The sequence below is a fragment of the Epinephelus lanceolatus genome, chromosome 14 (genome assembly GCF_041903045.1).
Source record: "Epinephelus lanceolatus isolate andai-2023 chromosome 14, ASM4190304v1, whole genome shotgun sequence".
In the NCBI taxonomy this organism is placed as follows: Eukaryota; Metazoa; Chordata; class Actinopteri; order Perciformes; family Serranidae; genus Epinephelus; species Epinephelus lanceolatus.
Window position 1 is genome coordinate 20,018,868 of NC_135747.1, and position 24,333 is coordinate 20,043,200.

The 24,333-nt window shown below is 42.8% G+C and overlaps 2 protein-coding genes across 4 annotated transcripts in view; one reads left to right on the top strand and one right to left on the bottom strand.

The window, feature by feature from the left end:
• tmem198aa (transmembrane protein 198aa) overlaps nt 1-1,409 on the bottom strand; it is a 44,030-nt gene extending 42,621 nt beyond the window's left edge. The window contains exon 1 of the mRNA XM_033617124.2: nt 1,271-1,409. The gene's annotated coding sequence lies outside the window, so the exon portion shown is untranslated. The remainder of the gene's footprint in view (nt 1-1,270) is intronic.
• Nucleotides 1,410-3,339: 1,930 nt separating this feature from the next.
• bin1a (bridging integrator 1a) lies at nt 3,340-23,615 on the top strand. 3 transcript variants are annotated; one of them, XM_033617368.2, is made up of 19 exons: nt 3,340-3,688; nt 4,589-4,669; nt 4,912-4,966; nt 5,102-5,196; nt 5,791-5,886; nt 5,996-6,106; nt 6,221-6,313; nt 7,473-7,558; nt 7,737-7,812; nt 8,310-8,365; nt 9,046-9,090; nt 11,029-11,104; nt 11,352-11,474; nt 14,482-14,502; nt 17,396-17,785; nt 18,342-18,398; nt 19,465-19,539; nt 19,632-19,733; nt 19,823-23,615. In XM_033617368.2, the coding sequence occupies exons 1-19, from the start codon at nt 3,602-3,604 to the stop codon at nt 19,922-19,924; spliced, it is 1,827 nt and encodes a 608-aa protein (XP_033473259.1). In that variant the 5' UTR covers nt 3,340-3,601; the 3' UTR covers nt 19,925-23,615. The 3 variants fall into 3 exon arrangements, with proteins under 3 accessions (XP_033473259.1, XP_078030563.1, XP_033473262.1); XM_078174437.1 differs by lacking the exon at nt 9,046-9,090; XM_033617371.2 differs by lacking the exon at nt 17,396-17,785 and having other exon boundaries at nt 3,341-3,688.
• The last annotated feature ends 718 nt before the right edge of the window (nt 23,616-24,333 follow it).

Consider the following 24,333-nt stretch of genomic DNA (forward strand, 5'->3'; position numbering starts at 1 on the left):
ACACTGCACAGCCTTCAAATCCATCATTTTATCTCAAGAGATCTTCAGCTCAGGAATGCCATTTTACCTTTTATAAGAGACTGTGCTTGAATATTTTCATATTTAGAATGTTCCTTATTATGTGCCAACTCTATTTTATGCTCCCTGCATTTCTTATTAAAGCAGGAATGTAACAAGTCTTTCTTCCTCCTCACGGACAGCTGTGCACACATGCCCTCACAGGCAGCACCAAACACATATACACACACATCATTAGCACCAAAAACCATAGAGCAGACAACTTCACTGTTTTCCGTGTGTGTCAGATGTTTTAGTTTTGATCCATTTACGACTAATATAATGTTAAACTGCACATGTGGGGGAGAAAACAGACAAGTTCAAACTGTGCCATTTTCCAGAACAGATCTAGTGTGTGGTACAAAGACAACATTTGCATGTTTGACAAAGGAAATAAAAGGAAAAAAAAAATGCTTGCACACTTAGTTCAGCTCAGCGGGCTTGCTGCCTATAATTACTTCTTCTTTGCTACAGCAAACTACTAATTATGAAGATGTTTCATGTGCTATTACTGTACCCCGAAGAAGAAGAGAGGAGGTGGAGAGAGGATCCAGGGAGAAAGAAAATGTTTGCCCTTTTTCTCTGTCAATGTTTTGTTTTGGAATAAAGTCCCATTAGATTGCATGTAGATAGATAGATAGATAGATAGATAGATAGATAGATAGATAGATAGATAGGATGGGATGGGATGTGGGTGCACGTGACTTTCTGCGAGTGCAAATCAATTTTGGCTCCCAGTGTACACGCTGTCCAACCCAATTATGCACACGGGTATCAAATTCAGAGTTTTAGTCTTTTCAATTATTAATTCCCACACATCATGAAGGATTCATCTGGCTGTCAGTGATATGCAAAGCGTTGAGAGGGTCTGGAAGTGCTCGTGCCTTGTGTTGGAGCACCAAAACGCTCCGTTGAGCAACGGTTTGAAAACAATAGAGAGAAAACAATAGCAGAGCAGCGGAGATACTCAGTCCTCCATGTGTCTCATTCTCAAAGGCAATTACAGTGACGGGCACACGGCTGTGGGCTACATAATTAGCTCTCGGTTACCGGTTTAACATGAGGAAATGTGTTTGGGTGGAGATAACAGGACAAAACGTCACACTTTGATGTGTTATGTGTGGCACGCGACACTCAATTCAATAAAAAGCTACGTGCTAATGCTAAAATAACAAAACAATATATGTGACGCGGACAAAGGAAACTCACTCACCTCAAAAATGCAACATATTAGCGTGTGTTTCTTTTGTCATCCCCGAGTCCAGAAGAGACAACAGATTTAAAGAAGAAGAAGAAGAAGAAGATGCTCTCTACTTGTCTCAGCTTGAAAAACCCATCTCAGTGAAGCGGGCTCTGTCCAACAATAAAAAAAACAGAAGAAGAAGAAGACAAAAAGCAACTCCAGAAAAGCCCGAAGCGAAGATGAAACAATGCTCAACTCCTTTGGCTTCAATTCCTCACTCACTGCTTTGCCTCTCGGTGTCCACAGACAGACACCAGCGCCGTTGTTAGCCGGTACCTCATGTAATATTGAACGCCGATAATGGACCGGTGCGATGGGAAATGGAAACGCTGCCTTGCGGTTTTTTTTTAATTCCGTATTTACATCATGCTTTTCCTATTATATCCCCCTCTCCTCCTAAACGAGCGGTGTATGCGCTTCCCTTTGTGCTCGCTGTCTCGCTCGCTGTGGGTAACGGGTTAAACCATTCCCGCAGCACGAGAGGGGGGTGCGGAGGAGCTATTCATGTGGATACATGGGGACGAATGGGCTTGGTGACTCGTGGCCAAATGTTGTTATTGTCGGGGATAAAGAGACGGGGAGGAAGAGATGAGGAGAAAAGGGAAGGAGAGAGGGAGAAAGTGAGGAGGAGGGGGAGGGGGGTGGGGGCTGCAAGGATGCAAAGGTGGCTTCACCAAAGCTATTGCAAATGTGAGAAGTGGTTAAAAGAATATTGTGTACAAAGCAGCATGGCTTATTTGACATCCATTCTTATTCTGGTAGATTATAATCACACCCTGAACCATTTACTTCTCACATGCAAGTAGGATTTCTGCTAAGAACCCTCTCGTGCTAGATTATGCAACAGAGATATAATTACATCTGTGTAACTGTAGGGAGGAAAAGGCATAAGCACCAGCCTTGGTCATTAGAGTGCTTTTCTTTTCTTGTTCTGCAGCCTGTGACTTCCCTCAGCACCAGCACAGTGTTAGTTCAGGACCCTGGAGAGCTCCCAGCCTTCACCAGCCACCTGTGTCAATAAAGCGCTGTTGTTCATTACCATCACCAATTATCACATTTATTTGAGGAATAATGCATGTGTTGTTATGCACCAGGAGCAGAAAAATTAACGAGTATAGCCAACTAGTTAACCAGCTCACTGTGAATTCACTAGTAGCATCACTCAGAACAGGCTGATCTGTGAGATGCTGGCAGCCTCCCTCCTCTATATGTCTGCGGAGCATCAGTCCCTCCTCAGACTCAAAAACAGCCTTTTTTTTTTTTTTTGAAGTGAAAAAACTTATTCACAGCTCTGTACATGCGGTTCATATGTGATTATGATATGAGCCAATGGCGCCATCTGCTGGAGACATTATTATAGCAAAACATATTTGGAACCAGATAAAACCTGTTGTAGTGTAGTGGTGAATATTATCTTGAGAGCTGCTGAGCATCCCGGAAGAGACACATTATCAGGGCCTCGCCATCATACACACATTTTCCAAACAATGCCTCATTTTTGATGTTGTTTTGATTTGGGATATTTTGGTGTTATATTTCCAAATCAAGGTACACTGTATACAAGTGCATTCCATGTTTAAACCTTGAAACAGGAGGGTCTTTATTAGTGTCTAGAAAGCGTTTATTCCTGGAGTCACTGCTGAGCTGCTCTTCACTGATTGGCCGCTCTTGCATGTATGGTTCATGTCACTTAATGTGTTATGTAACCATATAAAACCAGATTGAGACTGATGTGTCTTTGAAGATTTACAGCATGCATGCTTGGAAGCAGGCCTGGCTGTTTCTTGCCATTATCTGACTGTGAATTGTGAATGTTCTCTTGGATATTTATTAACCGTGGATATGAGACAGTGATGATTTTAAGGCTTGACCACATGATCATGAGGTCTGAGGGACATTTAAGGTGAAAATATAGATTTCAAAGAACAGAATTTTATTCAAAAGCAGCACATTATGTTCATAAATAATGCAGCTTTACCAGTTGATTTATAGTCTCCTATTACAGACCCCCGTGTGGACGCGCAGCAGCATCTGTGCCTTTAAGAGCATCTCTGACAGCATCCTCCTCTGTCACGGACGCGCACACAGCAGCTCAACATTTGAGAATACAGCTTAGCCTTCTGCACACACACACACATCCTCCTAAAGATACATTTTTACATCACATTATTACATTTATCGCCATTATTTCTTCACTGGACATTGATGCATTTGCCTCAACGGTCGCCGTAGCGGTCCATCCGATCGTTATTGCTCTTGTTTCCTTCCTCCCCGCATCCAGAGACTGATCTACGCTACAAGATGGCTGAGTTGAATTTGGGGAAGGGGCTGACCGCAGGGAAAGTGGCCAGCAACGTTCAGAAGAAGCTCACGAGAGCCCAAGAAAAGGTAAGAGGTGCTCACTATCGTGTTAATGTGTGGTGGGAATTATTATGCGGGCCTGCAAAGCCGCGAGGCAGCAGTGCCGCATCCTCCACCAAGGCGCAGTGTCGCATCACGACATCATAATAATACGGGCAGGGATGCTGAATTTGGGGATGGGGATGTCCACTTTAAACACATCGTTCATGTAGTCAATGTCACGCAGCGGGCACGTGCGTATTGCAGTGACATATACTGTACGCCAACTCATAATTTGGCCCCTGACTGATGTGCTCCTGGCATTTTAAATCACTATCTGTGTGTGTGTCAGTGAGTGTGTGTCACACAAATAGTGACAGCAGAAACACCCTCTTACATCCTGATAGCACTATGATGATAATTATTACCCATGCTGCAATATGTGCATAGGTGGTAGATATGAGGCCTAGTCTATGCGTTCATGCACCTGCGCGTTGTGCTCTGAATAAATGGCAGGGGGCGCTATTTGACTATCATAATGCATCATGAGCTGTGGGGTTAAAGAGGGAGACAGGCAGAGAGGAAACTGATAGTGTTGCCCCTCTAAAGCTGGTGTGCATTATGTGTGAATGTCACTGTATTGGCAACATGTAGCTATGTGAGTTTATATGGAAATAGTGTGTATAATGCATGCATTTATTCATGTGTGATGTGATTTATCCGTGTTATTTATTAAATTAAACAGTGTTTGATGTGTTTAATGCAAAGAAATCATAATTCATCTTGGATAAAGTGAGCGATCAAGACAAGAAAACAGGTGGATGTTCTCACGTGCTGTGTCTTTAGGAAACGTCTCCCTCCATCTGTCTTGTGACTGTAGTCTACTGAATCAATTGCGAATTTCACCTTTGGTATGGCTACTAATGTTTTAACGTGTTCAACTGACAGGTTCTTCAGAAGCTTGGCAAAGCCGACGAGACCAAAGATGTTGCGTTTGAGGAGGGAGTGATCAACTTCAACAAACAATATGTGAGTACAGTCCAGTGAGAGACACTATGTTGTATGGCACAATCATATTTCTAATTTGCCCATTTGCCCTAATTTACTTTTTAGTCACATCTGCCTCCCGCATATAGGAACTGAACTTTGCTTTAACTCTAACAGGTTTGCATTTGAGACTGAAACATGTACTGGCTCCACAGGCTGTGAGCATGCTGGGTTTGTTTTGTGTTCTAACTTCTAAGCCCCATGTTTTTGTGTTTCACCCCCAGGCTGAAGGCAGCAAACTGCAAAGGGACCTTAGGGCATACCTGGAGGCAGTGAAAGGTAAACCACACACAGCGCTGCATCAAAATCACACTTGTAGCAAGCTGCACATGTAGACACACAGTAGTGGATGTACAAATACACACCATAATGTGCTGTTTCCCACTAACGTAGAATATGTGTGTTTGTCCTCAGCCATGCACGAGTCCTCCAAGAACGTGCAGGCATGTCTGAATGACATGTATGAGCCAGACTGGTACGGCAAGAACGAAGTGGAATCCATCGTGGAGGTCAGAGACACTTTTCATTGTTAGATGAATGTTAGATTGCCTGCATGTGTGAGAGTGTAGGGACAAGCTGGTTTCTATATAGAGGTCAGAACCACTATATAGTGTATTAGTTGATTAAGTGTGTGTGTGTGTGTGTGTGTGTGTGTGTGCGTGTGTGTGTGTGTGTGTGTGTTTGGCTCCCGATTCGCAGTAGCTATTATTCCTATAGTTTGCACAGCTGTGTGAGAGTATCCTCTTGGCAGAATTGGCAAAATTCTACATTAATGTCTCTTGTGATAGATGTTGAGTAGCTCTTTAGATTTTCCTCTGACTTCATTAGGTGCATTACTCTTGAAATTACTTTTGGATTAATGTGACAAAACAACTTGAAGCTAGCTGCGAGAAAATACAGCAATCAGTTAAAAGGGTTTTACTTTATTCTTAATCTAAATTCAAGATCACAACGCCAAGACGGAGCAAAAGAGCTACTGGAATTAACTTTAAAGTGGTGGAGACATACAATCAGGATGCATAGTATTGTAACAAAACAAGTGCTGCAAGCAATTTGTCTTATTTATCTCTGATTGTGTACTGTTATGTTCATTCATGCTGCAGGATTGTGATGTGCTGTGGACTGACTACCACCAAAAACTGGTCGATCATGCTCTCATCTCCATGGATACTTACCTGGGCCAGTTCCCAGACATCAAGGTAAGCTGTGTGGTCAGAGGGACACGGAGCAACCATGACCAGTATTTATTAGCATCTAGTGTTAAGACACTGAATGACACAAGTACTCATTCTCCGTTTTTCGTTTCAGGCACGTATAGCTAAGAGGGACAGGAAGCTGGTGGATTACGACAGTGCCAGGCACAACTATGCCACCACGCACAAGACCAAGAAAAAGGACGGGGGTATTAAAATCACCAAGGTAAACTGATTCCAAATATACTGATACAGAAAGCAGTGGCACACTGACAATGATGACATGTACATGGAAATAAATATTATGTTTTATTTGTTGTATTCTCACTCGCTCCTCCAGCCCTCCTCTTTGTTGGAGAGAGCCACTCCAGGCTGGGCTCAGGGTATCTTGTCTGCACACAATGTTGCCCAGAGCAGTCTGTCCAGGAGCCAGGTACACAATAATCTTACTGCACCTCCTACATAAACTGTTGACTGTCAAACACAGCTGTCGAAGACACATGGAGGTCCTCAGTTTGAACTTGTTACCTTTCATCGCTCTCTTTATCCTGTCGATTGGGCTGTTAGCGGGACATTGAATGGCCGTTATCAGGGGTGATAAGGGTCATAGATATGGGTTGGTAGGAGTCTGACACACCTATTTTGAAGCTGAGAAGGCCATTATCAGACCATGAAATGAGAATTTCCACGAGAAAGGGCTTTCATGGGACTTTCTCCAATGTGCAAGAAACTCTGCTTATAGGGTGGCAAGGAGTGATGGGAGCTCAGACATCCGGAGGGAGCTCGGAGTACAGCTGCTGCTCCTTTGCGCCCAAAGGGGTCAGTAGAGGTGGTTCGGGCATCTGATTAGGATGCCTCCTGGGCGCCTCCAGCTAGAGGTGCTCCGGGCACGTCCCACTGGTAGGAGGCTCCGGGGTAGAACCAGAACACGCTGGAGGGACTACATATGTCATCTGGCCTGGGAACGCCTTTGGGTCCCCCAGGAGGAGCTGGAAAGTATTGCTGGGGAGAGGGACGTCTGGGGTGCTTTGCTTGGCCTGCTGCGCCCTTTTCCGGCCCCGGATAAGCGGACTAAAATGGATGGATGGATGGATGGATGGATGGGTGAAACAGAGCTTTCACCCAGGAGACCATGATACAAGTCCCATGTGAAAGCAATATTAATGCCAAACCCTAATCTTTTTTCTAAACCTAACCACCTAGGTTTGGCAACGAATCCCAAGGAAAGTTAAAGTTAAACCTAAAGAACTGGTAACAGACATTACCAGCAGGTGTGGCAGGCCCCACACTGACCCATATCTATGAGGCTTATAACCACAGGTAACCATTTAATGGACTGAAAACATTACAATCTAGTGCTTTTTCCGCACATGTTCTCTGACACTTGCTACGAATATCTAACAAAAGCAAAATGAAAATGACAACAACTGTAGACAAACCATGCTGAAGCTTAATCATAAGTGTCAGGTGATATTACACATGTAAACAGCAGGTAATTTATCAACAGGACTCCAAACTGACAACATGCTGCAAAAGCATTGTGCCAATGCAATGTGTGTGTGTGTGTTTCTGTGCATGTATGTGTGTTTCAGGCTGAGGAAGAGTTGGAGAGAGCCCAGAAGGTGTTTGAGGAGATTAATATTGACTTGCAAGAGGAATTGCCTTCACTCTGGAACAGGTGTGTATGTGTGTGTCGGTGTCTGCAGAAACTGATTTTCCTGTTGACGGATGGGTGCTGTAATTAGGTTTCACTTACATCTGTGCTACATTTACCCGTACAGGATGTTAAATTAAGTAAAGCCAGCAATGCAGTCAATACTGTCTCTCTGTCTCTCTTTCTTCTCTGCCCTTTGTAGTCGTGTTGGGTTTTATGTCAGCACCTTCCAGAGTTTGGCTGGGTTTGAGGAGAAGTTTCACAAGGAAATCAGCCGGGTGAGTTTCATTTATAGACCTCCATTAATGCTGAATTTAGATGAGGATAAGACGAACCTAATCGACATGGTGTATCAGATAGCAGTCAATAAAAAATGTTGAGAGTGCCAGTTTTAACTCCATCAGCAATCTAATCTAAAAAAAAAGTCTTCCTGCTGTTCAGCACTGTTTTTTAAACGTAACGCAAAGTCTGTCATAGTTGATTTATTTGTTTATTTTTCCCCTGTTAAACAACAGTAGGAGATGGGGTTTTAACTGACTGCAGAGAGATTATCCCCCGCCTTAGCTCAGAATTTGGACACGATGATGCAAACAAGCCGTAGCAGACAGACACACTCTGCAGCACTTAGATGATATTACAGCAGGGAGGAGCACAAAACACAGTGTAATGATTTTTATCATAGAACGGGCATTGACCGTGCCAGAGCAGTGTAGGATGATGATGATGTAATGCTGTTGGTGTGATATCTAACACCCCGCCTTTCCCCCCTCTGCAGTTGGATCAGGATTTGTACGACATCTTGGTGAAACTTGAGAAAACAGACACAAGCAGGTAAGTGAGCAATGATCAAGTAAACTCTGTCACAGCAAGGCTTATTATAGCTTGTGATTATTAATCTTGTGACAAAAAAGGTTTTCTATTGTGTCTTCTTTTAATCTCAGAGATTTTGATTCTGAAGAGATTCACAGAATTAAGTGCCAAGATAATAATTTAGCATGTTGGCATGTGTTGAAATCTATATATATGAGCACAGTGATGCAGGGAAAACCCAGTAACCTCAGGTTTTTGCGATTCTAAGAAAAACCTCTAGTCTACCTGGAAACAGCTGTTTGTTGGCAATCCTGGGAATCGCTTAGAGCGCTGAGCCTCATCAATTAATCACTGTGGCTGGTCATCCTAACCAGCAGAGAAAACACTTGCTGTGTAGTGTACCTATGGCACCTTTGAGACTTGTGCAAAAATAAATCACTTCAGAAATGTTTCCAAATATTTGAGCCTCTTGAGAGCACATAATTCGTCCTGCTTGATGGATGAGGTGTACTGCATCACAAGTTAAACTAGCAGTAAATTAAATAGTGAGGTAATTTTCAACAAACTCATTTATTTTCCCTATGAGTTCAGTGTGTGCCAAGAAAGCAAACAGTACTTATCAAAAATACTTGAAGCTACAGGAACAGACAAGCAACCTGGCATGTATTAACCTGGAGCCACCCCTGAACCCCCCCTTTCAGAAAGACAGGTGCAAGAGGCGCCTCATCGTCAGGAACAAATAGGAGGTAACCGGCAGCAACTGTGGTAACCATGGTGACACAACTCTTGTCTGTCTGTCCAACTGACCTGTCTGTCCAGCTGTCTGTCTGTCAGTCAGTCTGCAGGCTTGGGAGATTTAAAGGAGAGCTTGGTTGTGCAAGTGAACTCACAGACTCACTGATTAGAGAGCTGTGCACCCAGAGCTGCAGATATGTAAGAGCTGAGCAAACCTGCATGGCTAAAGCTGCACCAGGCAAGACTGTTACATAACAATACAACCCAAACCACAAGGTATGCAGTAGGGTCAGGTACATGGCCGGATGAATCCACTAGGGGGCCACAGGACATAAATGAGTTGCTAGGCCTCTATGAACCCCCTGTTAAACCCCTTCGCTGTGTACTCTGTACATGTTTTTCTGAAGTTGCTGCTCAGTTGCTGTTTGCTAATTGCACTAAAACATTAAGATTTGCAACATAGAGGCACAAAACTGATATGATAAAGGTCTTTAAACTAGATCAAGCCAAGGCCTCAGGATCAGCTAAGCATGACCAACTTTAAGGCCTTTATCATGTCAGCTGATTGTTCAAGTGCTGCATATTCCCAAACAAAGTTGTAAAAACAGTATATTAACAAAACCCTGCAAACTATAAATAAGGGTACTGATGGACGGGTCCAACAAACACTGACGTTCACTCAGGAAACTGGTGTTCGTGTCCTGTAAGATTATAAAGCCAAACCCTGTTTGGTTTTTTTTCCTAAACCCAACCATGTTTGTTGTCAAAGGGAAAAAATGTCAATTTTCATTCTGACGTAGTGTGTTTATTTTGAAAGAGACAGTATGCAAATGCTAAATTTCCTGTGAGAACGGAAGTGTATTTTGAAAGAACACAATGCATGTAACAGACAGAACTTGACACGGCGTCCCAGAGCATCACCAACCAATGCACCCAGAGTACCTTTCACGTCATATCTGCATGTGGGAAGTCCATGACCAAATGTCGATATGTGACGAGGTGGAAGTGAGAATTTATTGGACCTACATAGAAAGCTAGCTTGCTAATAAATACCGTGAAATATGACATTATTGGTACATTTTCCATTTTTTATGTTGCATACCTGTCTCCCAGCTCACTGCCAGCCAGGCAGCATCTCTGGTGTGGGGCAGTTTGTATTTTTCATGGTCAATATCATGCAATATCAGCTGGGTAAACACAGCAACAATCAATGTCTCCTCCACGCATTAGCCTACTACTTTGCTAGTGGTTGAAGCTACGACTTTGGCAGTCAGAATTCACCAAAGTTGAACTCAATGTGATGTGAAGATGCAAATTTGTGAAGGTGCTTTGCTACCAGAAGCAAATGTTTTATTGGCCACTTAGCTCACACTGAATGAAAGTGAACAGGAGGCAAATGTTCCGCAATGCTAATTTCGCTCATGTGTGACCGCGCTCTAAACCCGCAGCTTTTGGGGCCCCACTTGTCCAATTTCAGCTTTCATATTGTAGTGGTTTTACCTCTTGCTGCTATTTGAAGCCACCTATGTACAAAGTTGCCTGGTCCAGCAATAAATTGCAGGTTTTCCAACCCTTAAAATATCCACAGATCTGGTGCTGCTTTGTCAGCTTTAGAATATCTCCTCTATGACAGCGAACGCCTCTATCACTGCTCGCTTGTGAGGATTAACTGGAGGCCCACACAAAGCCTGCTTGCATGGGATGGCGGGAGGAAAAGGAAAGGAATGGAGTGAAGACAGACTCACTTTTCTTGCATGACAGCTCTTGCAACAACTCCAACAACTTCCGCTTGGACTCTTGTAGAGCATGCCTTATAACCTTTAAAGCTGTGCACTTTTTAACCTTTGCTTGACCCCTTACTCACATCGTTTGCCGTCCTTGTTGCGTTCTCTGTAATCTGTCTATACTCTCTATTTTGTCCTCCATCTCTCCCTCTCTCATTCACTCAGTGTGGGTGCGAAAGAAGCATCTAACCACACTCTCAGGCCAGGAGGACCACCGCCAATCCCCAAATCTCCATCCAAGGTAAGCACACACTGAGGCTGTCTCTTTGTTTGGAGTTTTGTCCCAATTATGTCTTCAAACAAGTGTGACTAAAGACAACAATGCTGGCTTTTAATCCATGTTGGAGCTATTGTCAACATTTTCATATGTGCTCAGTTAAAACTCTGCTAGGAAAAGAAAGGTTTAATTTGTGATCTAGAAAGCCTAGAATCTATATTCAACAGGATTGTGGCACAGCTTCATCACCGTGTTTCTTTCTCTGTTCTAGCTAAGGCCTGCAGTGCCTCCTCCACCCAAGGTGACCCCATCTCGGGAGTTGAAAACAGAGAACATCATCGGCCTGTTTGATGCTGCAGCTACTCCTGATATCAGCGTCACCTCCCCTACAGAGGTGAGTGAGCGGCTGCTGTCAGTCAGCCATAGCCTTTTAACTTTCCTCTCTACTGTGCAGGTCAGAGCCTGGCCTGCCCCTCCTGCTGCTTCTTCTCTTCTCTTCTCTCCTCTCCTCTCCTCTCCTCTCCTCTCCTCTCCTCTCCTCTTCTGTCCTGCTTTGTGGCCTCCTCTGTCCTCTCTCCTGACCCTCTGTTGTGCCCAGTGAGCCAACGAGCCCTCCTATTCCTGTTGTTATCAGTTTGACAGTCCTGCAGTGAGCAGCCTGTTGGACATGGACCTGGACTCTTTCAGTGCAGCAACCAAAGCCTCCACGGTCACACAGGTGGATGATTCACAGCATGAACATATAGATCCTAGAGCCACTCCACTGCAAGAAATGCCAAGCTTCACAAGAGATTTTATCTTTTATTCAGAAAGGTTTTCATTCATTTCATGATATTTATATATTAAAATAGATTCCTGTGAATCTTCCAATATGTTGTAGTTAAAGCCAGTTTTAGCCGACAACTTTTACTGCTGCCAGTGCAGTTGCGTGACTTTAAATACATCGACACAAGCTTGATAAGTCTGGATACAAAATGAAATCACTTGGCAAGCTTGGCATAGTTTGAGGTGTTAGCTGCTCTGCTTCTTTCCAATCTATCAAACGAGAGGTGGATGATGGCATGATGATCTGTAGAAACCTGCTTTTAGTGTCCACTTCTTCCTGCTTCGGCACTTATCCACAGATCACTCATGGCATGAAGACTAAAGCCCTGCTCTGCTCTTACTTTTTTCTCTTCAGAACTGTACAGCGGGAAGTGGTGTCGTTTTAGATACTGGAATGACATGAGTTGTACTTAATTTATCTATAGTTGCTCACATTAATTGGAAGGTAAGATAAAATTAGTACATCTCATGTTAGTTCACTCATTAAAATATATTCAGCTGTTGTTGGACCCATGTCTGCTACTCAACCTCAGTACAACATTCTTATACCTGACAGATTAATGGCATGTAGCCTGTTGTATATCTTCACCTAGTTAGAGCCAGACAAACCGGCCCCGTCATGACAAAAAATGCAGGGAAGAGATGGCATGGTTTACATCTGTTGTCGTTGAGATTTTTCAGTCTGCGATGAAGTGAATCATTGGCTTTCCCTAAAAATCTACAGCATTACAACACTAAATAAACACACACAGTTTTACCATTCAGAACATAGCTGTCATGCTTCAAGTTTTCTTAAAGCGGACTCCACCTACATTAAGCATTGCATTGTGTTATTTCTATGGTCATTGAGGTTCAAACAGTATTTGTTAATGAGTTTGGCTCTCTCAAAGCCAGAAACAAGAAAAGGAAGTCTCAAAATGTGACGTCTTAAGCCTAGTTCACATTACACGATTTTCACCCCTATTTTGCGTCGAGGAGACTATCATAATCTTTTGAGTTTTCATACCTGCCGACGTGTGTTTCTGTCATCGGGAGTCTCGCCACTGAGCCCTTGCCGACAGAGCCCCAGATAATGCGGTGATGTCACCAAACTTAGAGAATGACACATCATAAAGGCATGGATATTCTTCTCAGTGTTGAATCAGATCTGCCTCCAGGGCCTGGGTCCAAACACTACGTGCACCCCATGGTCCTGTGGACGCCGCCATTGCTGTTCTTGCTTGCCGGCTTGTCAGCGTTGCCAGATCTTGGGAGAGAAACAAGCAACCAGGGCTATGGAAACAAGCCCAAAAGAAACAACGGATATATATAGAGAAAGGCGACATTTAGAGAGCAAGCCCAAATAAGCAACTCCACTTTAGAAACAAGCCCAAAAAAACGCAACGCGACTACCAATATTTGTCAGTGACTTAACAAAAAAACAAGCCCAAAGTTGCGGCAAATAAACGGACCTGGCAACCCTGCGGCTTGTCCACCTCACATTTCTTCCGTCCTCCTGTGTGCTGACTGGGGACGTGTCCCGCCTCTCATTGGCTGATGCTCTTTGTCAGTCGTGTCACACTTCTCCAGTTTTCTAGCATGCCAGATATCCAGTCCCAGTCACAGACGAGGGGGTGACTTGCTCATAGGCTTGTTCACACATGAGGACTCATCGTGGCAGACTATCTGCCGACTCACCTCCGACCCAAGGTGGCTCTCAAGATCCTCTGCGACGTCAAAATTGTTGTGAAAATCGTGTAATGTGAACTAGGCTTTAGGGTATAAAGTCTGGAGCTGCTCCATAGACAATTAATAGGAGCCTGATTTTGTGGAGCAACAGAATGTTTTTTTTAATATCCAGATGAGCTTTATCCTATTGCAGTATTTTAGAGTGAAATAGAAAATGTACCCATAAACTCAGAATGTTCCCCTGGGTGCTCTCAGTGTCGTCTACTGTATAACATCTTTCAGTGTGTGATTGCATACTACATATAGTTCAGTTAGGACTGAATACCACTAAGTAAAATGTTGATACTTTATTGCAGTCATGTTAGATATTCTATCTTATGCTACCTGGAGATGTGGGATGACTTCTTTAGTAAAAGTGGATAGAAAACCTTTTGAGATTTCAAATTCTTTTTTCTTAGTTTTGATATATCTGCCAACAGTTATCACTCGCCTCATTGCAGGATATATGAACCTACTGTAAAGGTAAATCTTTTCACGACATCATTTGTGTCAAGATACTCTGATGCAAGCAATATGTTACATTGTTAGAGGGAATGAAATGATCTGAGACTGATTGCAAGATTAAACTCGACCTTGTTTTGCAGTGCACTTTTCTGCTACATCCTGCTCACCCTGTTGGTGACCTGTGCAGTAAACATATGACAGCTGCCACCTCTTCAGTTTTACATTTAGCAGACTTTACCTGCCTGTACTCTTGTTCTGCTGGAGATCTTCTGCTATGGGCTTGTAGGTTTAGCGCATGGAATCTGCACTGGAAATGTTTTATTGAATGCAACGGGCAAAAGCAAGAGCTTTTTCAAGAGTTTAGTTCTCTCCTCTTATTCTGTTGCTTCCTCTGTTTTCCACAGCCTGCAAACTGGGACTCATGGGTGAGCATATCATCCTCTTCTTCATACATTTTTTAATGTGCAAAACTAAAAACGTATCATTATGATCATCATCCCCATCTGCATATTCTTATTTATGTTCATAGTAACTATCAGTTCATATGTTGTCGCTTACATTTACTACTTACGTAGCCATTATACAAGCCCCACTCTCATTATGCTTGCTGCTACACGACACATGCAGGACATGCTGGGTATGGACTTCTATAATGGTCATTACTGTATGTAAACAAGCTTTTTCCATTAATGGATCTCTTTCATTTGTCTGTCCCAAATCTGTTTGTGCGTCATCTTTGTGTCTGCAGTGCTTGATGTGATAACACTAAACACTGAAGAGATTGTTGTACAGCACAAATAGAGCTTGGGAACGAGCGTGGGTCAATTCAGTTTCAAATTGACATTTTACAATGTTATATATTGACTCAATATAAATGGTGTCTAATGTGCAATCCTCTCTTAAGAGCCGTCTCTCTCTGTTCTACAATATAAATGCAGGATTCACAGTATATTGATGATATACAGCATACTGTGGATCTAAAACCTGTGGATTGATACAGACACCACATCCATAAAAGATAAAAGATAACAAGCTCACATTCTCTTTGAACATGAATTTAATTGTAAATTAAAAACCCCAACGTTGTGAAACAATTTGTAACTGAATCAGCCTCCTTTCTTTCCGTTTCCCCTCGTATCCCTGTATGTTCACATGTTGCACTGATTGACCATGTAGCCTTTACATGTTATCTACATGCCCCATGTGACACACAGGGAACAGTTTTGTTTCTGAAAGTCGAGTGAAGTTGCTCATGTTTTCAGTGGATTGTTTCATGGAAATGAGACTGGTAAACTAATGAGAGCCAGTGGGCAACTTCACAAAGCCCTGCTTGCAACTTGGCATTCCGACCATCAACTAACTTTTATGTTCATCCCTATCACTGTAAGAGAGAGACGTGTCTCAACGATCATATGGCTCTGCTGTATTTGAGCTTGAGGCAAAGCAGTGATAGCTCAGAAAGGAACGACACTTCTGCTCTTACAAAGCTTCCTTCCTCTTTCTCCATCTGAACATAGCCGTGGGAAAATAAACCATGCTTGCAAGCTACACGCAGAAGATCCGACATCTATTTTCCGATGGGAAAAGGCTGACAGTTTTTGCGTTTCTGCCTTCTGCTGCCACCTTTCCTTATCTTCATCTGTCTTTTGATTTTATCTGAACCTCCTCTGTAAAGGTTTATCCCTCTGCATCAATCTTCTTGGATGATGATGATGATGATGGTGATGATGATGACTTGCTGCTGAACTTCTCCCATTGATGTCCAAGGCATTTTTCATGGCCCCATTTCTCCCTATATGTTGCCAAACTATCCCATTTTTCCTTAATTATTCAATTTAAGTTTAATCTAAATAATGATTCCCTTAAAAGGCCATTCTTGTGGTTTGGCAGGTTTTAGCCTTTTTACCTCCCAACCAACCATTTTCAAATGGCTGCTGACATAGTAGTGCTTTGCGTGAAATGCTAATGCTATGCTAACATTTGCTAAATTAGCACTAAACAGCGGTGGCAGGGTACTGGGAAGCGTTTCATCCTAGAACTGTCATAAAAAAAATCTTGACATTAACTTTAATTAACATTAGCTGGGTAGCTAACGTAATCCTACGTTAACAGTGGGTTGACTACACAGCAACAAGCTTATGGTGTATACGGTGATAAAAGCCCAGTGCTCACCAGCAACATTCAGCGTCTGGCCGATCTTTGGCCAATCTGTTCCCACAAATGGACTTTTCTGTCTTTGTTGTTATAAAGTTTCTAACTGACATGAGCATGGATCTATGGGAACTGCCCATTGGTCCGACAGCCCATTGGTCCGACATCCCATTGTTCCGACCATATTAAACCCATTGTTCCTTAGTCCGTTCTGAAATCATCACGATGCCCTGTGGTTAAGGTTTGGTTAGGTCTAGTCACAAAAACCACATGGTTAGGGTCAGGAAAAGATCATGGTTTGGGTTAAAATGAAAAAGAAAGTAACAAACACATAAGCTGTGAGCCTGCTTCGCCTCAAGCCTTTCCCAGCTGACCCAGAGCCGGTCACGGCGCACCATCAAGGTAGAAATACGCCCGCCGGGAGCCGTTCAGCACCGCGGACAGTCGGACTAATGGGATGTCGAACCAATGACATGGACCCAGATCTATAAGTCTAAAGTAGTTGAGACATTTGCATTTCACTCTTGAGGAAAAACTTCAAACCTTCTGGTAGTGCTAGAGGAAAAGTCAGGGGATTTGAGTAATGAATGTCTTTACCAAATCGCATGGCGATCCATGCAATTATTGTCAAGATATTTTAGAATGGACAAAAGTAGCAGGCTGAATGACAATGCCATTCCTAAAGTCCTGCTAAAAATTCGGTATGATGGAATATGGTTAGCATAGGATATAGGAAACACAATATTCTCTTAATGAGCTAAAGCATGCAAAATCACGTGTATGGTCCTTTATTGTGATCTCCCTTCAATTTTGATACCTTACCCGCCAGTCTGATAACAACCCTTGTGCCCTCATTTAGGACCCATTTAATATCTCTATCAATTTCCCAATCCCTTGTCCATCAAAAATATTTTACTTTGTCCCTCAGCCCATTGCTTTGTTCATAGTCTGGCCATACCCCCAAATCGCCTGAAGAAATTCTTTATTCTCCTGGTACTAATTTCAATTACTGCTGAACCCTTGAGTCTGCCTTTAAATATCCCCTACGCCTTGCCTTTCTGTTCCTTAAAATTTTCTCAACCATTTGATTTATAAAGCCCTATTACCCATACGGTAAAATATCTCTTTTGACCTCTGACTCCTTGAAACCTGACCCTTGCCCCTCAGCATGAGGACAGTGGTGCCCAGGAAGAGGACACCAAGGAGCACTATGACCCTGTGGCTGCTGCTGCAGATGCCTGGGGGGATGATGGTTCGCAACCTGTCCGCTATGATCCCATAGCAGCTGCCACAGAGGGCTGGGGGGATGACGGAACCCTACCTGTGCGCTATGACCCTGTGGCTCCGACTCAAAAGGGAGGGGGGGATGATGAGAGCCAGGAGGTTCATTACGACCCCGTGGCTCAAGTCCAGGATGACTGGGGCGATGACGGGGGCGAGCCGGTCACAGACGTGCCCGTCCCAGAGGATGAAACACCTGCAGCTGAGGCTCCAGCTGATGCCGCTGAGGAAGAAGCCACACCGGCTGCCACCACGTTGGATGATGAAGAGGGACAGGTAACCGAGGAGAGAAAAAAATGGAGGGATGCATCTGGACGAAAATGGTGGATGCATCAATTTTTGAGGAGGAGGTTTGAGCATGGGGTACTGGAGAGAAACATGATAGAGAGATACATTGTAAATAAAAAGGTGGAAGGATGGAGAAATCTTGAGATGCAAAGATTTAGGATGCATCAGGACCAGCAGCATGGATGCATCAACTGTGACATAGAGGGCAAGTTGGGAATTAATTGCTGAGGGAGAGAAGAGTGTAGACATCTGCTTCTCAATACATAACCAGTCACTGCTAATCACAAATCCAGGCACATAGTATGCTGTGCAAAAGATTAACCTATATGGCAGCTGTGCATTAGTACCCAAGCTAACTGTTTATTCAACATACTTGCTTGTATTAGCCATAACTTTCCTGTTTAGGCTGTGTTGCTTGTCTTTGTGTCTGTCTTTGTCTGTCTGTTCTTCTTTCTGTCATTCTTTTCCCCTCCTTAATTCAGTCTTTCATCTGTCTCATTCACTAACCTTTCGCTGTTATCATTCTGTGTCTGTCTGCTCCCAGGGTGAATCTGCAGCAGCTGCTGCAGCAGCACCAGAGGAGCCAGCGCCAGCAGAGGAGGTACGTGCAATAGGAACTACTATAACATGCAATAACTTATAATGTGCTTTTAACTGCAAAATTATAGATATCAATATAATGGTGAAATATTACAATTTTATACATATAATAATACAGGAGTGGAAGGAAAAGGTGCTATACAAGTGCAAGTCCACGTACCATCTTTACAGTGTTATTTTAAGAGCTTACAACATCCCTAAATGTTTCCTGATTAGGGTAGGTCAGGATAGGATTGGTCAGTGGTTCCCAACTGGTCCAGCCAAGGTGTCCAGATTTGTCCTTAGTCATTAGTTCGAGGTCCACAAAGTTTATATTCAGCATCATACTTGCATTTGGCCATGTTTCAAACGACTTTGCTGTCTCTGTTAAGTGGCAGTAGCTCAGTCCATAGGGACTTGGGTTGGGAACCGGAGGGTCGCCTGTTCAAGTCCCCGTCTGGACCAAAATATGGAGCGTGGACTGGTAGCTGGAGAGGTGCCAGTTCACCTCCTGGGCATTGCCAAGGTGTCCTTGAGCAAGGCACCGAACTCCCCACGGGCAGCCACTCTGACATCTCTCCACTTAGAGCATGTATATGTCCTGTTTGTGCATGTGTGTGTTCGGATAATTAGAATTATTCACTCACTCTACAGCATGAGTGAACAGCATGAAACTGCTCTTCAAAATAAAGTTTGGTTTTTTGCATTTCACTTACTTTCTATTCAGAATGGACCCGCAAACCCACTTTGGGACCACAACCCACTAGTTGGGAACCACTGTTTTACATATGGCATCATACCACTTCATTTACTAAAAACAATCCATCTACTCACATAATTTTTGTCTATAATATATTCCTTTTTTTTCATCACATTTAATTGCAAACATATAAATTATTTTATGCTGTTTCCACTGCAATTGGACTGTGTCCAGTGTCTAGTTACAGACACTGTGTTACAGAAATTTCTGTTGGCAGATTTAAAAAAAAACCATCAGACCTTCAGAGTTTAATTGTGTCTCTTTAAAAGATTAAAACATTTTAAGTGTGTACTACGTGCCAGTAAATGGAACCTCTAATTTTTTCTAGACACCTGAAGTAGCGGCAGAATCAACAGAAGTAACATCACAGCCTGCAGACATGCCACCTAGCTATTTGTTCAAGGTAAAACAGGATGCAGGATTAGAATAGTGCTGAGCATTTAATTAACTCAAATATATCTTACATGGAGCTCACTCATGTTTTGTGTGATATAGGTCCAGGTGATGCATGATTATGCTGCCAACGACACAGACGAGCTGGAGATGAAGGCTGGTGACGTGGTGCTGGTAGTCACCTTTGACAACCCTGAAGAACAGGTACACACACACACACACATATGTATGCACTGTGGTATCACAGTGACAGTGAGGTGAATATGTACTTATTTGCATGTCTGTGTTTTTAGGATGATGGCTGGCTGATGGGAATGAAGGAGGACGACTGGCAGCAGAACAAAGAAAATGCCACTAAAGGAGTATTCCCTGAGAACTTCACTCAGAGGCTGTGAGAGAGGAGGACAGGGCGTCATTCCAGCTTCCTTCTTCATGTCTCTCTTCCTCTTGCCTCAATCCTTCCTTCCCTCTCTTGCCCTGATACTGTATCTTTACTAGGACTTTGGCCATAGAAGCAGAGCTGTCACAGCCCTGGCTGAAATCATGCATTTCTAAGGTCTGCTACACTGTGCTAAAAGTGGATCTTGGCATTTTTGTGGATTTCTGCATTAATTTACAATTAGAGATGTAGCCATTTCACAGGTCCCACTCTTTACTGTCTTGCTGCACTATTGCTACTACTCCATACTGCAGGAATTGACTAAAGAGTCCTGATCATACAGGATGGATGCAGGGATGGGTGCCTCTGCAATGGCTACTGCTACAGCACATTATAATGTTTTATTCTCAGCCTTGTCTCATCACAAACTCTCCAAGGCATACTCCACCACCATGAGAGAGAAAATGTCTTTTGAGATGTGCTTTTGTTCATTTGATACTGAGAGATTGAGAACAGTGTACAATAATTAAGACAATGCCAAGTGTAGCAGAGTATCCCGTCCACACATACAAGCCCTAAAAATTTCTTTTATAAAGGATGGGGTGTAATTACGAAAGCCAGGCTGACAGGAAGGTCATCACGAACCGAGTAGGGTCCTCATTATGTTCAGAAACATTCACCCAGCAGAATTACACTCTGAAAAAGTAGAACCAACTCCTGGCAGACAATGTCACCCCAGTCAAATTGCAAAAAAGGCCTTTGAATCAGCACCTAACCAGCCAAACAAAACAAAGGTTACACTATTGTAACTCTAGTTCTATTAGCACAGACAGAGCCCTCTGCTGGACTCCATGGGTAATACTCTCCTCCAATTAGGAGCATGCATTCACCCACTAGAATTTGCATAAACATAACCAGCCAATCAGGACGTGCCTTCACAAAAACATGTGGAGCTCATAGTATATAAGGTGACATATGATGCTGTCAGCCATCCTGCACCCTCTTCAGTGAGTGGTGTAGGAGTGACAGGGCCCCTGGGAGAGAGCTACACCTGTGCTAATAGAACTAGGGTTACAATATAGTAACCTTTTTGTTATCTCACATGGGCTCCGCCTCTGCTGGACTCTATGAGTAAAGTGGGTGGAGCTTGGTGAGTGAACGCCCTGTCGCAACATAGCATCGACCCAGCCGCACTGATCTTGACCGGCTAAAGTCTTCTTGCCACAGCCTACCTCTCCATAACTTAGGCCACCGCAGTGGAGAAGTAGGAGGCCCCAGCCACCCCAGGTGTTATGTAACCAAACTAGGTGGAGCTATGGCACTGGAACATGTAGGTGTATCATACCCAGAGGGGGAGTCAGGTGCAAATTTGGCTGACAGCATCTTATGTCACCTTATATACAGTGGGCTCCACACTTATTCGGGAAGGTATGTCCTGACTGGCCAGCTATATTCATCCAAATTTCAGTGCCACTGAAACCCATAGAGTTGAGTACAGGGCTGAGACTGTGTGAGATAGAACAAAATTAGAAATCTCATCCACAACTGGAATGTTACTAATGTTGCTGAGGCAGGTCTACGTCTTCTCATGCTCAAGCGGTTTGTTGAAACAAATCTCTGTTTTTTGGCAATAGTCTGTTTTAGCCACATGTGTAGCCATCAAGTGTCATATTTTGTCTTGGACATCTTGGGCATGCAGGTTCCCTCACCTGTGCCCATTTGGTTATTTTTGGTGGCTGGCTGCAATTCTGACCATATATAAGTGGAGGCGTAGCAGAGAGTGCGTCAGTAAGGACTAAGCATTTAAGTTTGGTGCCAGTGTTTGCTATTCACTGATTCACAATCACTCTGATCAGTCCTGGGGTTCTGCTGCTGACACAATGCCTGTGGGACACATTCAGCCTGTCTTTTATTCCTCCTTAAATACCTACTAGTGACACACTGAAACATGGGCCCCTAGTTGTTGTATTAGCTTAGATCCAATGGTGGTTTAAGTAGTTTGAACCTTTTGTTTTTAAAAAAAAATCCAAACAAATGCATATGCATTGAGCTGGCCATCACCCTAGTTAAAGACAGCAGGAATTTAATAGAAAATGTTTCAAAAATCCAAACAGAAATATGATCACAGAGTCCATTAGAGCAGAAAAACATGACTGTTTTCGTCTTCAGCAGTCATGTTTTTTATTCTTTGTTGTTGAAATTAGTGTGAAGTTGTGTGGAGTGGGCATGTTGAAAAATCTTTTCAAGGATTTTGTTTTTGTTTGTTTGTTTCACAAGGGATTCCAAATATGCATTAGCCTGGCTCGCTAGAAAGGCTAGCCACCAAACTACAACAATGAGACGCTGCTACTGGTAGTATAATAGTTAGGCAGATATGGTTACATCCAGATGCTAATGAAATATATAATAACTGAGCCAGCCTCATTCGTTTATGAAAAATGTGCCGAACACAATTCCTTCCGTTTGCATAGAGACGACTGCCTCCAATGCAGATGATTCAGAATATGCACCAGAGCAACTTCTTTTATTTTTGTATGCTGCCAAGCAATGATTACATATAGCCTAATGTATAACTATGTCAACATAATTGCCAACTTACTGTAGGATGTTATGGAGTGTTTTGTACTTCTGTCAGGTTTACTGCTCTCAACATAGCCGCTTACTGTACAGTAGGTAGTTCAAACTATCTCACTCTCATTCAGTCACTGACTCAGAAGAGATTCACATTTCTCATGATGTTATTAACATGTAATAAGCGTGCGTGAAAACGGTTGTGTGTGAATGTGTGTGCGTGTGTTTACGGGGTTGTGTGGAAACATAAATTCTTTATCTATAGGCTATTGTTATTGGACGATATCACCGCCACCTACCAGGGGATGAGGTCGTTCGTTTACAGGAAGTTTTTTCCGACTGGACAAAGACAAACATGTTAGGGTCATTTTCCACTGGCTGGTATTATGGTTTCAGGTGTTATTGTGCATTTGTTGTGTATAAGTGTAATTTTGCCAAGCTGTGATGACAGATACATATTCTATAAAGACATTCATATCTGTATGTGAGTTACTGTGAGCATGCTGACTTCCCATGTGTTGTTGTGTGAACACCCTTAATTTATGACGATGATGCTTTGGTGACTTTTGAGGCAGCTGAAACCGGCAATTTGTTATTATTTTTTGTAAAATAATTTATTTTGTTAATCCTAGTAAGGGGGATGGTCGGCAGTTATATATTTTGTTTTTCCACCATTCCCTCTCAAATCATTCCTGATTATAATTGCCGGTTGTCTGTCAGCCTTGCCTCAAAATGTTGCTGGGGGATCGTGGTCCAAACAGACTTAAACATAATTACACAGAGACAGGACACATAGAGAAAAGCTCCAAAACCACCAGACTCAGGTGGACAGATTTTTTGTAATGGTTTTCAGTATTTTAACCACTTGAGATGTGCATGATTTTTTTCATATGTATTTTTGAAAAAAAAAAAAAAAAAAGCCTCACATGTGAGAACATCACCTGCACATTTAGGTAAACCAACCACTTTCATATTTTTATTTTTTAAAACATATGTAACTTGTTGAGTGTTTCACCTGGGTCTGGTTCTCTATTTGTCTATGGATGATGATGTCTCCTGTGATGCGTTATGGGATACAACAAAAAGGTTTTTCCTCTACCTAACCGACCAATAATAATAAAGATTACGTAGAATCTCCTTTTGTTTAGTGATCTTTTGCGGTTTTGTGCACAGTCTGCTTTGAGTATTGAAACAGTGCCTTTCTATGTGCTTCTACTTTGCTTTCTTGACGTCTCCTCTGCAAATACTGAAGCATCCAGCAGGGTGTGCTGCGTTCAAGCACTAACTCCATCCTGGGAAAAAAGAAAAAGGCATTCAGGCATCGTGAGGAGGAAAGAGGAGCCATTGCTGTGTGCTGCTGTCCGTGGTACTGAAACCAACCAGCAGCCCACCCTGTAACCACAACCATTCATGCTGCATTGTTCCAGCTGTTGCGATGCATCACCAGTTACAGTGATCACTGTTTTTTTTTATGACTTTAAATGTATATAACATGCAACAGATGATTAACAGCACATGTTCAAAACCCAACTAGCACTCATTAGTGTTTCTGAATTTAGAAATAAGAAGCAGGGCCTTTCAGAACAAGCGTAATGCAAATCAGGGACAGACATGACAGGTGAAAACATAGCTTTTACATGCTGCGGTCAATTTTGAGATTTTGGGCTTTTATGTTTCTATAACATGTCTTCTTTCAGATAGTGGGAAGAAAATGTTCAAAAAACACATTAAGGTGTTTTTTTCTTAGTTTAGATTTGTGTTCTGGAATTTTTTTATTTAATTAAAAAGAATTTGTTTTTTTTATTTTATTTTTTTACTCTATTCACCTGTAGTATCTTATTTTTGCTCTAAAAA